General features: G+C 45.4%; 1 protein-coding gene across 1 annotated transcript; it reads left to right on the top strand.

The window, feature by feature from the left end:
- The first annotated feature begins 5,449 nt into the window (after positions 1 to 5,449).
- Positions 5,450 to 8,519, top strand: LOC119288030 (protein DWARF AND LOW-TILLERING-like). Its single transcript, XM_037567645.1, has one exon. The coding sequence runs from the start codon at positions 6,226 to 6,228 to the stop codon at positions 8,089 to 8,091; it is 1,866 nt and encodes a 621-aa protein (XP_037423542.1). The 5' UTR covers positions 5,450 to 6,225; the 3' UTR covers positions 8,092 to 8,519.
- Positions 8,520 to 13,719: the final 5,200 nt, after the last annotated feature.

The raw sequence follows: 13,719 nt of genomic DNA, 5'->3' as shown, positions 1-13,719 counted from the left end.
CAATGTTCCATCTCCTGCAAAGGGATTAGCTAGCAGTTTCTCTATCATACCCGAAGGAATTTCAAAGTAAACATTTTCAGTAGGTTCAGTAGGTTGAGGAGCAACTCTTTGCTCTTCTGGTCGGGGCGAAGATACCCCGAACAAGCCCCTCAAAGGATTAGTTTCCATAGTAACAAGTGACAGAAAATTTTAGCACACTATATAAATGTTTCCTTACCAAGTTCCACTCACCAAAGGCGCTTCACTCCCCGGCAAAGGTGCCAAAAAAGAGTCTTGATGGCCCACAAGTATAGGGGATCTATCATAGTCCTTTCGATAATTAAGAGTGTCGAACCCAACAAGGAGCAGAAGGAAATGACAAGCAGTTTTCAGTAAGGTATTCTCTGCAAGCACTGAAATTGTAGGTAACAGATAGTTTTGTGATAAGATAATTTGTAACGGGTAACAAGCAATGAAAGTAAATAAGGTGCATCAAGGTGGCCCAATCTTTTTTGTAGCAAAGGACAAGCCTGGACAATTTCTTATAATGAGAAAAGCGCTCCCGAGGACACATGAGAATTATCATCAAGCTAGTTTCATCACGCTCATATGATTCGCGTTCGGTACTTTGATAATTTGATATGTGGGTGGACCGGTGTTTGGGTACTGCCCTTACTTGGACAAGCATCCCACTTATGATTAACCCCTATTGCAAGCATCCGTAACTACAAAAGAAGTATTAAGGTAAACCTAACCATAGCATGAAACATATAGATCCAAATTAGCCCCTTACGAAGCAACTAATAAACTAGGGTTTAAGCTTCTGTTACTCTAGCCACCCATCATCTACTTATTACTTCCCAATGCCTTCCTCTAGGCTCAAATAATGGTGAAGTGTCATGTAGTCGACTTTCACATAACACCACTAGAGGAGAGACAACATACATCTCATCAAAATATCGAACGAATACCAAATTCACATGACTACTAATAGTAAGACTTCACCCATGTCCTCAGGAACAAACGGAACTACTCACAAAGCATATTCATGTTCATAATCAGAGGAGTATTAATATGCATAAAGAATCTGAACATATGATCTTCCACCAAGTAAACCAATTAGCATCAACTACAAGGAGTAATCAACACTACTAGCAGAAGATGGGCACCGGAGGGCCACCAGGGGTCCCAGGAGACAGGTGGCGCACCCAGTAGGGGGGGGGGGCGTCCCCACCCTCCTGGCCAGGGTGTGGGCCCCTCAGGTATTTACCGATAGAGGAAAGTATCAGGCCACAAACGCCACACTCGACCGATCTGAGCGTTGCTATTCAAAAAAAAACAATTCACAAAAAAAAGCTGAGCTTTGCTATTCTTAAAAAAACAATTTTCAAAAAAAAACTGAACGTTGCTACAAAAAACGCTCTGAGCCAGACAAAATAAATTCGGTTTTGCTGAAAGTCAGCTAGTTGAGTTTTAATTATGGCCTCAATCACCTTTTTAACCGTTCGATCTTCACCCATCAGATTGTCGTATTGTGCGCTATGTCCGAGCGACGCGGCTGTCTCGTACAAGGGTAGCCCATGCGCATGAGTACTAGTAGTTTTTTTTTGTTTGTTTACAGAGCTGGGCTGTATGGGCTGTTCTTCTTCTTCTTTACCAATTCAAAAAAGAGAAAAAGGATATGATCCAAGGATGTGAATCGTTGCTAGCTGTTTGCATTCTTCCGTGCATGTTATTGTCACTTCTTTTCTTTTTTGAATCATGTTATTGTCATTTGTTGACCGTAGCTTCCAGGGGTCAACTCTTTGTAATGACTTTCTTTCTTCTTCTTTTTCTCTCATGATTAATTGTTGATTTTTATTATTTTTATTCTTTATTTCACTATATGTTGTAGAACGTTATTCCAAACTTCTCTCTTTTCCTAATTTAGTGTATTCATTTTCTTTTTAGCTTAATATTCATTTGTTACCATAGATTGAAAAATTGATTGTTCAGCAATTTCACTAAATTTTTTTAGTTTTTCTCTTCCATTTTTGTTTCCTATTTTCATCTTTTAATTTATTTTTTATTCCTCATTTTTACTTAACATTTTTTTTCATTTTTTATTCTAATGATATCAAAGCTCATGCCTCCTTCGCAGTAGAAATGTCTTTTCCAAGCGTTTTTCAGTCAAACTTTTTGTGTGACCAAAGTTTTTAAGTCCAGTCACAACTACACGTTTTTCAAATTGGGTCGTAATTGCAATCTATGCAGTTGGGGTTGCAAGTGTTAGTTTTTAGATGGAGTCGCAATCGTGTAGTTTTCAAATGTTGATCACGAACAACCGTTTTTCAAATGTGGCATAGACTGCAGGCTTTCAAGTTAGTGTTGTAACTGCAAGTTTTCAAATCTTGTCACAACTGCAAATTTTAAGTCGGGTTGCAACTAGAAGTTTTTATGTGGGGTTGTAACTGCAACTATTCAAAGTCGAGTCGCAACTGTAAATTTTTCAAAATCGGGTCACAACTAAAAGTTTTTAGAGTTGGGTCACAACTACTCCCTCCGTTCCTAAATATAAGTTTTTGTAGAGATTTCACTATGAACCATATACGGATGTATATAAATGCATTTTAGAGTGTAGTTCATTCATTTTATTCCGTATGTGGTCCATAGTGAAATGTCTCCAAAGACTTATATTTAGGAACGGAGGGAGTACAAGTATTCAAAATCGGCTCGCAACTGCAAGTATTCAAAGTCGGGTCGAAACTACAAGTTTTCAAAGTTGGGTCGCAACTGCAAATTCTAAAAGCCGGGTCGCAACTACAAGTTTGCAAAGCCGGGTCGCAACTGCAAGTTTTCAAAGCCAGGTCGCAACTGCAAGTTTTCAAAGCCAGGTCGCAATTGCATGTCTTCAAAGTTGAGTGGCAACTGCAAGTATTCAAAGTCGGGTCACAACTGCAAGTTTTCAAAGCTGGGTCGCAACTGCAAGTTTTTAAAGTTGGGTCGTAACTGCAAGTTTTCAAAGTCAGTCCGCAACTGTATGTTTTCCAAGTTGGGTGACAACTGCAAGTATTCAAGTGGAGTCGCAACTGCAAGTATTAAAAGAGGGGTGCAAGTGCAAGTTTTAAAGTCAGGTGGCAACTGCAAATTTTCACAGTTGGGTCGCGGCTACAAGTTTTCAAGTGTTGACGCAACTGCAAATTTTCAAATTGGGTTGCAGCTGCAAGTTTTCAAGTGAAGCCGTAACTGAAGTTTTCAAGTGAGTCGCAAGAGTTTTGAGCTGCAACTGCAAGTTTTTAATGGGGTTGTAACTGCAAGTTTTCAAGTGGAGTCGCAACACAAAGTTTTGAAGTGGATTGCAAAGTTTTGGGTTGCAATTGCAAGTTTTCAAGTGGGGTCGCAACGGCAAGTTTTCAAGTTAGGGTCGCAACTGAAAGTTTTAAAATGAGGTCGCAATTGCATGTTTCAAGTTGGGCCATACCTTTTTGAGAAAAAAAAAACTTGGTTATTTTTCTCTAAAATATTGTTACTACTCACTCTCCTGTAGGGTGGATTTTGCCTTCTCCTATATGATATTTTCTTCGTGTGATGACAAGCCCATGTAGATAGTGTTTTTGTTTGTTTGTGTACATAGCTAATGAAAACCAATCCCAACCCAGCAACAATAGGAGATGGTCCTCCCGGGCAAAGAAATAGCAACCGATTCCCCACAGACAAACTGCAAAATCCATCATATTTAAAACAATTTGATAGATTTTTAATAAATAAATAATGCATGGAACAAAACCGGGGTAGATCCTGTGCGCCAGAGATATCATGCTGGTGATTACTGCAGAACTGAGTAAAAACTGAAAAAACAACGAAGAAAACACTCTATTTTTAGGATGGCGAAGAAAACACTCATAACTGTGTTATGGCAAGTAAAAATATGTTGTATAGGCCAGCCCGCTAAGACGTAAGTACTTCTCTTATGGACTCGTATGCTTGCGACAGGAGAACAGAAGGCCAAGCCCAAAAAAACAACACGACATGTGCAAATCCTGAGGAGAAGGAAAAAGTCTAGCCAACATGTATGATGATGTCATGTGAATGAGACCATAGACAAATCTCAGCTAGCTGAGTTCCAGGTGCCAAATAAATTACTGTGTTTATCTCAAAAGAAATATTGTGGCCAATGTATTTTATGTTGACTATAAAGGGCTTTAATATGCCAAATATATGAATATCTTCATGACTAAACAGTTCCAAATTTATATAAAATAGGGTTTCGAAAACTGTTTTGTACAAAAAACAGCAATATTTTGGGTCATTTACAAAAAGAATGTTCTACGGGAAAATAAATCTACAAAAGATGTCCATGTCTATGGCAAGTGAATATTGCATTTTTCTGGTTCAAAAATTTACCATGGAAAATATGTACTACCACTTTCTATGAATTTTGAATAAGATTATTTTTATGATAAATTACACATCGTGTGTGTTTCAGCCGTCGGTCACACGTTGGCGTGTGAGTTCCTGCGATGCGAGGCGTAGGAGGTTATAAGCTGAACCTATACAATTTGTCCACGGCATTCCTTCAGATGTATGGGTTGACGTGTTGTTTCTGTGAGTCTGTGAACATCTCCGTAAACTCGTAAGTAATTCTTGATGCGATGGAGTTTTGTGTCGTGAAAGATCGGAGCAACAGCGGATCAACCCTCATCTCGAGGTTCGATCCGCATCATCAAAAGGCACGACCGGAAACTATGATTTATGTGGTTTTTCTGGGGAGCAGTGTTTCTGCTCTCGGGCTCATATGTGCCCGGGCAAAATAAAAACTAAGAACAGAAACAAAATCAAAAAATTCTGAATTTTTTCTGCAAGCAAGATGCTTGTGTGCGTGATGTTCGTGCAAAAACTGCTGGAATTTGGACATTCGAGGAGCGCGCGTGAATTTCTCCATGCGTGCCATTGCCAAAGGATAGCAAGCATGGCCGGGCACACCCGGGCCGTCCGTACAGGCAAGCGCCAGTGCTGTCTCCTCAACGTACGTATTAGCCAGCCGTTTGCGTATTTTGTCATTTGCGCCGACCTTCCTTCCACCGGAAGCATTCAAGGGAAGGCACGCGTGCGGGCCGTGCCGTGCGTCCGACGTGGCACGACGCGGCGACCCCGTCAACCAACCGTCCCGCGTGGCGTACAACCCACGCGACGCGTCCGTGCCTGACGCGGGGCCCACGCGGCAGCGTCAGACCACCCCACAGCACGCCCCGCCCGTGGTGGGCGCCCCAACGGTAGGAAACGGACGGGCCAGGTCACGTGACCCGCACCCGCCTCCCCGGCTGACAGCCCGGGCCAGCTCCCGCAACGGTCACATTGACCCTAGGCGAGGCAACGGTCACATCCCCTGCGCCGTCCGATCCCCATCGCGCGGCGCCTCGGGGTTCCCGCCGCCAACGCTCGCTGTCGAGGCCGTTTCCTCCTTTTCCCCCCCATAGGTAGTAGAGTGGAGGTGAGGTGAGATCGTCAGACGAGGAGTGAGAGCCAGCCACAGTCAGAGAGAGTGAGGAGAGGGATAGGATAGTGAGAGGGTGTGAAGGTCGTCAATGGCGAGGAGGTAAGAACAGTGTGGTGTAGGATAGAAGAGTGAGCGACAAGAACCCATCTGCATCGCATTGCATCCATCCTAGATTTTTCTTGTAGGATCTCCGCTTCTTTTTCCCCCTTCTTCTTCGGTTGATTCTTTTACCTCTCTTGGAGAAGAAAACATATCATGGAGGTGTTGGGGCTCGCCGCCGGCGAGGAGGCTCTGCAGAGAGTGCCCGGCAGCTTCTGATTCATCTTCTTACTTTCTTCCTTCGTAGATGTTATAGGCCATTCTTTCTTTCTTCGTTCATTCTTTTGTACTAGGCAGCATTTCTGCAGAGTCCAAACATTCTTTCCACCACTCAAATTCTTTCCTGCATATACAGCAGATAATACATAGATTACATTCTTTTTTTTTTCGTTTCTTTTCTTCTCTCGTTTTCTTTCTTTGGACTGACAAATTCTTCTATCCAAGAACGCCAACATTCCCCTGTTTTTCGATCCACATTCATCCATCCATCCATCCATCCATTCATTCACTGAAGCTCAAGCTGTAGCCACATATCAGAGAGAGATTTGAGAGTGAGTGAGAGAGTGTGATCACCAGAGCAGAGGTGGAAGAAGAAGAAAGTTCGGAGGAGTTCAGAGGAGGAGCTACATTGCGCTGCTGCATCCGCTGGTGACGCCTGTCCTGTCTCAGGGATGTTGGCGGGCTGCTCCTCCTTGTCGTCCAGGCATCAGATGAGCACGGCGCAGCGACTACCATGCGGCTTCTCCAAGCGGGCCGGCCGCGGCGACTCGGCGGTCCCCGGCGCCGCCCCGGGCGCCGACGGCAGGGGAGGCAACGGCACCTGCTCCTTCCGGCCGCACCCGGCGCCGCCGGTCACCCAGGCCGTCTCCTGGGGCGCCAAGCCGGAGCCCTCCGTCGGCGGCGACTGGGAGAGGCGGGGCGGGGCCGTCAAGCGCGCGCACGAGGAGGCGGCCGCGGAGGAGGAGTACGGCGCCCCCGCCGCCCGCGCCAAGCGGACGCGGATGGGCGGCGACGGCGACGAGGTATGGTTCCATCAATCCATTGCAGGGCCGGCGGCCTTGATGCAGGTGGCCGCCGGGGAGGGGGGAGGGGAGGAGGAGGAGGTGGCGGAGGAGCAGAAGGTGTTTCTTGTGCCGAGCGCCGCGGCCTTCCCGCACGGCATGGCGGCCGCCGCGGGGCCCTCGTCGCTGGCCGCGGCCAAGCAGGAGGAGTTCAGCAAGTCGCCGTCCCACTCCTCGTCCTCGTCGGGCACGGACGGCGGCTCGTCGGCCGTGCTGCCCGTTGAGCCTGCTGGCGTGAGGGGCTTCGTGGTGCCCGAGGCGGAGCGAGAGGCGCTGGAGCTGGTGGGCGCGCTCACCGCCTGCGCCGAGGCCCTCGCCGGCTGCCAGCACGACGCCGCCAACTACTACCTGGCGCGGCTCGGCGAGACGGCCTCGCCGTCCGGGCCCACGCCGCTGCACCGCGTCGCCGCCTGCTTCGCCGAGGCGCTCGCGCTCCGCGCGGCCAACATGTGGCCGCACGTCTTCGACGTCACCCCGCCGCGCGAGCTCACCGACGGCGCCTTCCACGACGACGACGACGCCCTGGCGCTGCGCGTGCTCAACAGCGTCACCCCGATCCCGAGGTTCCTCCACTTCACGCTCAACGAGCGCCTCCTCCGCGCCTTCGACGGCCACGACCGCGTCCACATCATCGACTTCGACATCAAGCAAGGCCTCCAGTGGCCGAGCCTCCTACAGAGCCTGGCGGCGCGGACGCCGCAGCCGCCGGCGCACGTGCGGATCACCGGCGTCGGCTCGTCCAGGCAGGAGCTGCAGGACACCGGCGCGCGCCTCGCGCACGTGGCCGCCGGGCTGGGGCTCGCCTTCGAGTTCCACGCCGTGGTGGACCGCCTCGAGGACGTGCGCCTTTGGATGCTCCACGTCAAGCGCGGCGAGCGCGTCGCCGTGAACTGCGTCCTCGCCGCGCACCGCCTGCTCCGCGACGAGACCGGTGGCGCGCTGTCCGACTTCCTGGGGCTCGTGCGCAGCACGGGCGCCGCCGTCCTGCTCCTCGGCGAGCACGAGGCGGCGGGGCTGAACGCCGGGCGGTGGGAGGCGCGGTTCGCGCGCGCGCTGCAGCACTACGCCGCGGCGTTCGACGCGGTGGGCGCGGCCGGCCTGCCGCCGGCCAGCGCGGCCAGGGCCAAGGCGGAGGAGATGTTCGCGCGGGAGATCCGCAACGCGGTGGCGTTCGAGGGCCCCGACAGGTCGGAGCGGCACGAGAGCTTCGCGGGGTGGCGGCGGCGCATGGAGGACGGCGGGTTCCGGAGCGCCGGCATCGGCCACCGGGAGGCGATGCAGGGGCGGATGATCGCGAGGATGTTCGCGCCGGGCAAGTACGGCGTGCACCCGCAGGGCGACGGCGAGGGGCTCACGCTCCGGTGGCTCGACACCCCGCTCTACACCGTGACGGCGTGGGCGCCGGCCGGCGACGGCGCAGGAGGCAGCGCGACCGTGTCCGCGTCCACCACCGCCTCGCACTCTCTGCAGAGCTGAAGCTGAACAGGAGGAGGCCAAGTGAAGCGAAGAGGAAAGAACTGAACTTTTTCAGTGGTTCTTTTGCTGAGACTCATTCATTCATTAGTTCATAAGTTCATAATACAAGCTGACCAAATTCTTTTATACATTCATTCATTCATCACCACCATCAACAAAGATGTATTAGTAGCTTTTCTCTTTTGGTTTATTTACAGTGATATAATAGGAGAAAAAGATTCAATTGTTATTAGCTAGCTATGTAGTAATAATTATTCATTCTTTTGGCTGTTGAGCTAGGATCCCTGCAAGAATCAGCTGCTTGTAGAAGAAGAAGCAGCAGGGACATTTCACAGCATTAATACATTCTTTTCAGCCATTATATGGAACTTGTAATCTTTGTTCAGATTCAGAAATGAAATGGAATCATCAATAGACTATTTCATCAATCCTTCCATGTTGTGTATATATAATGGATCATCTGAAACTGAAATGTGTGTGTTGGATTGGATATTTTTTTCCTTGTCTGGATCTCATGTGGTGTTGTGTTCCAGAATTCAGAGAGATAACTGCAAAGATTCAGAGAAGCTCACTCTTGTTATATGAAACCATCTCCGTTCAGAGTCGGAAAGGAAATGGAATCAACGTGTATGCTGCATATAAAATCTTTGTATCATCTAAAATGTTTGTGTTTGTCCATCCCATGGAGAGAAAAAAGTAATAAAAACCTGTATGCATAATTGTTTCAGAATTCAGAGAGATAACTGAACAAATTCGTTCACTGCAGTCGATAACTGAACAATTTCAGAGAACCCGCTCTTCTTTTTTTTTTTTCAGTTGGAATGGTAGAATTAAATTCAGGGAATTCGTTCTAGCTCTGGTGAAATGGCAGAGTAAATTATCTAAACTATTATGCCAGTCACACTTTGCATAACTGAGGTGTACAATGGCAGCAATGCATGTTACAACTTGCTTCTGAACTAAGCTTCCAAACAACTTCCCAGCAGTTCTCAGTCAAGAGCAGCAAAATGACGCGATGAAAAGCCGCTGCATTGGTCCTTCTGTTACCACGGTTGTGCATACTGCAAAGCTGATGAGGCAATGGGAGTATCAATTTGGGCCAATTGTGTTGCTTAAAATCCCATCTCATACAAATTTACATGTTCACACTAGCTATTATGGTGGATGGACTGAAGGCCTTCAGTTTGTCTAGGAGATAACAGAGCCTGATTTATATGAGAAACAACAGAGCGCGGATTCAGTCAGGAACAACTTAACTGAATTTTTCGGACTTGCTAATCTTGATTATTCCAATTGCTGTTGCCTTGGTGTTCTACTCACATAAGTAGCGCCCTGCAATTTGACATATGACAACTTCCTTCATGCCCTCATTGTGTTGTTGGTCATGCACTCATGCTTGTTACTGTTGCACCTCACGAGCCATGATCACATCATTCCGAAGCATCACACTTACTGTGTGATTTATTCAACTGAAGTTTTGGCAGCCGCTCACTCTGACTTGTTATATATCTCTAGACCATTTACAATGCCGTTGTGTCACCTCGCTCCTTTTGTTGGGGTTCAGGAGAGATGTCATTAGGTGCCACATTCTTTGCTGAACTTTTGTTGTGTCTCACCGACGGGCTAAGATTTTAGAAGAAACTGCAACGAGATGTCGACCAATCAAGTCTTCACTCAACTGGCCGACACTTAAAATTTCGGTTGTAAAATATGCTGCTACAAAAGAGAGCAGCCATACATCAGTTTGGGCATGATTTATCTGAATGCAGCGAGCAAGCCGTAACCGTTGGTGTATAGCATCCAGTGAACTCTCAAGAAATAGGAACGTCAATGGTGGGCAAAAATGAGCTAATACAATTCAAGAAAAAAATTTAAAGATAGTTGTTGTTATTGTGCATGTTCTGACACTATTCATAGTTTCTAGTGAACTGCTACATATTTAACAACTTTCAATATTTCTCTTAAAATAAATTGCACTCAGAGATAGTTCAAAACATATTTGCTTTCAGAGCTTATATTCCCTGCGTGTTGACTAAATAAATGAAACGACACACTTTTATAATTTTCTTTCGTATGACACACCGTAAGAACAAAAGCCAGCGAACTAATTAATTTATAGCTTTCGGTATAAATCAGTATGTAGAAGATTCAAAAGTAAAGTAGGTTCAAGCTAGCCTTTTAACTTTAGATAAATAACTAAGAAAACACCAATGTGCACACAATCTCTGAATCGCCCGTTCAACTTTTGCACTCAAGAACAAGAAAATGATGATAAAAAATATCTTTAACTTTGGATATTTGTTCCTGTTGGAATCGTAGACTATTTCATCAATTCTTTCATGTTGTTTATATAATTTCTGTGTCATCTGAAATGTGTATACCTTTGGATATTTGTTCTTGTTGGAATCACATCTGAAACGTTCCAGAATTCAGAGAGATAACCGAACAGATTCGGAGAACTTCAGTCTTGTTATATGAAACCCAGTAATCTTTGTTCAGAGTATTGGAAACGAAGTGGAATCAACAGACTATTTCTTTCATCCTCCATGTTGTATACAATCTTTGTATCATCTGAAATGTTAGTTTTCGATGGGATGTTTGTTCTTGTCTGTATCCCATGTTGTGTTCCATGAAGAGAAAAGGTAAGAAAATCAATTGTTTCAGACTTCAGAGAGATAACTGAACAAGCTCGTTGATTGAAAAAATTCAGAGAACTCACTCTAGTTCTAGCGAATTGGTAGAGTAAATAAATTATGTAAATTATTATGCCTGTCACACTTTACATTGATGTCAGTGAGGTGTAAAATGGCTGCAATGCATGTTACAACTTGCTTCTAAACTAAGCTTCCAAACAACTTCCCAAAAATGCTCACTCAAGGGCAGGGAAATGACAGAATGAAAAGCCACACTGCGTTGATCCTTCTGCTACCACCGCTGTGCATAGCAGATGTGGTAATGGGAGTATCAATTGGGGCCAATTGTGTTTCTTAAAATCCCATCCCATACAAATTTAAATATTCACACTGGTTGTTATGGGGAGCTTACTTAACTGAATTTTTGGACTTGCTAATCTTGATTATTCCAATTGTTGTTGTCTTAGTGCTCTGCTCACATAAGTAGCGCCCTGCAATTTCACATATGACAACTTCCTTCATGCCCTTGTTGAGCCATGACTCACATCATTCCGAAGCATCATGCTTGTTATGGTTGCACCTCATGAGCCATGAGTCACACCATTCCGAAGCATCATGCTTACTGTGTGATTTATTTAACGGAAGTTCTGGCCCTCGCTCACTCTGCCTTCTTTATATATCTTATACAGTATATAACATCTCTAGACCATTTGCAATGCTGCTCACAGTTTGTTGTCAGGTGAGAATGTGAGAAGACATGAGGTGCCACATTCCTTGCTGAACTTTTGTCGTGTCTCACCGATAAGCTGAGATTTTAGAAGAAACTGCAAGGAGACGTGGACCAACAATCCACTCTACCCCGCAGTGGTGCACACTTACAATTTCGGGCATAAAACACACTACTCCAAATGAGACCAGTCATACACCAGTTTGGGCATGTTGTATGCAAATGCAGTGTAGCAAGCCGTAACCGTTGGTGTATGGCATCTTAAGTGTATGAATGAGTGTGCAGAACCAGGAAACGACACTCAATGATCGGCGAAAAAGAGATAGTAAGGATCGCTTGTATAGCTGTTGCCTGTGACATGCCTGTTCAGAGCGCATTTCACATTTTCTAGTGAACTGCTGTAGAGTTCACAACTTTTCAATTGTAAAATGAGAGCAACCCACATAAACCACTTTGGGCTTGATGTATGTAAATGTATCAGCAAACTCTTTTTTACCATTGGTGGGAAAGAGGAAGTAAAGATCCACACAAGGAAAGTTGCTAGATGTTCTTATAATAGAATACTTTCAATTTACTTTTAGTTACTTCAGTGGTTGTTAATTGGCAGATTTCGGTTTTCTTGAGATCATGTTTGCATTCAATCATCACTTTCAAGCCTGAAATCTTTGTTGAGAGTCACAAATAAAATGGAATCAGAAGACTGTTTTATCCATCCTCCATGTTGTATATAATCTTTGTATGGTCTGAAATGTTCGTGTTTTGATGCCAAGTTTGTTCTTGTCTGAATCCCAAGTTGTGTTCCATGCAGAGAAAAAGTAAGAAAATCATGGTGCATAATTGCTTCAGAATTCAGGGAGATAACTCAAGAAACTCGTCGAGTGAAGTTGATAACTGAAAATTTTCAGAACTCCCATGTTGTGTTCTTGTCTGCATCCCATGTTGTGTTCCATGGAGAGACAAGTGAACAAAGTCGTTGTTTGACGTTGATAACTGAACAAATTCAGAGAACCCACTCTAATTCTAGTGAAACGGTAGAGTAAATTATCATGTCAGTCACACTTTGCATCGTTGTCACTGAATGGTATAAAATGGCAGCAATGCATAGTACTGTACAACTTATTTCTGAGCAAAGCTTTCAAACAACTTACCAGCAATGCTTACTCTCAAGAGCAGCAAAATGACGGAATGAAAAGCCATTGCATTGGTTTTTCTGTCACCACAGCTGTGCATAGCAGATGAGGTAATGTGAATTTCAATTGGGGCAAATAGTGTTGCTTAAAAGTCCATCTTATACAAATCTACATATTCACAGTAGTTGTTATGGTGCTCATATAGGTGCATTATTTGGATGAAGTGAAGGCCTTTAGCTTGTCTTGGAGATAACCGAACTTGATTGAGAAACATCTTTGATGTTAGGGAGTACAATTAACTGAATTCTTGGACTTGCTAAGCTTGACTATTCCAATTGTTGTGGCCTTAGTGATCGCACAACTTGCGCACTGCAATTTCACATATGATGACTTCCTTCATGTCATTGTTGCATTATGGTCAATTGGTCATGCTTGTTACTGTTACACCACATGAGGCACGAGTCACACAATTCCAAAGCATCATGCTTATCATGTGATTGTTTTAGCCATCACTCACTCTTCCTTGTTATATATGATCCGTTGGCTATGCTGGTATTCGCTTTCCTTCCGCCAGTTATCAGGTCAGGAGGTGCTACATTGTTTGCTGAACTTTTGTTGTGTCTCATCGTGAGCTGAGATTTTGGAAGAAACTGCAAGGAGATGTCGATACACCGTCTACCCTCCGCTTCATTGGCATACACTTCAAAGTTCGAACATAAAACACACTGCTCTTAATGAGAGCGGATGTACACCAACTAGTGCCAGGGCGTCATATATCTAAATGCGGCGTAGCAAGCTGTAACCCTTGGACCTTGGTGTATGGCATTTGAGTGTCAGAATGAACAAACACTCTTCTATGGTTAGGGAAAAAGAGGCAGCTTGGATTTTGTGGCAAAGTGAGCACCCATGGAGAAAGTTTAGGAGTGTGGCTTTATGGGTGATGTTGTTGTGCAAATTTTGAGCTAGCATTTCTCATTTTCTTGCGAACTGTCGCACATTTCATGGCTTCCAGCAGTAAAATGAGACCAGCCTGCATAAACCACTTTGGGCTTTATGTATCTAGATGTAGCGTAGCAATCTCTTTGTGTTGAAAACTTGAAGAGCTTGTGAGAGTGTGCAACATGAACAAACACATGGC

The sequence above is a fragment of the Triticum dicoccoides genome, chromosome 4A (assembly GCF_002162155.2).
Source record: "Triticum dicoccoides isolate Atlit2015 ecotype Zavitan chromosome 4A, WEW_v2.0, whole genome shotgun sequence".
Taxonomy (NCBI): Eukaryota; Viridiplantae; Streptophyta; class Magnoliopsida; order Poales; family Poaceae; genus Triticum; species Triticum dicoccoides.
Note: the sequence above shows the minus strand (reverse complement) of the source record. Positions and strands in the feature narration are given on the sequence as shown.

Excerpts from the sequence above, each read along its gene's own strand:
- LOC119288030 (XM_037567645.1), top strand. The coding sequence starts at position 6,226 with ATGTTGGCGGGCTGCTCCTCCTTGTCGTCCAGGCATCAGATGAGCACG.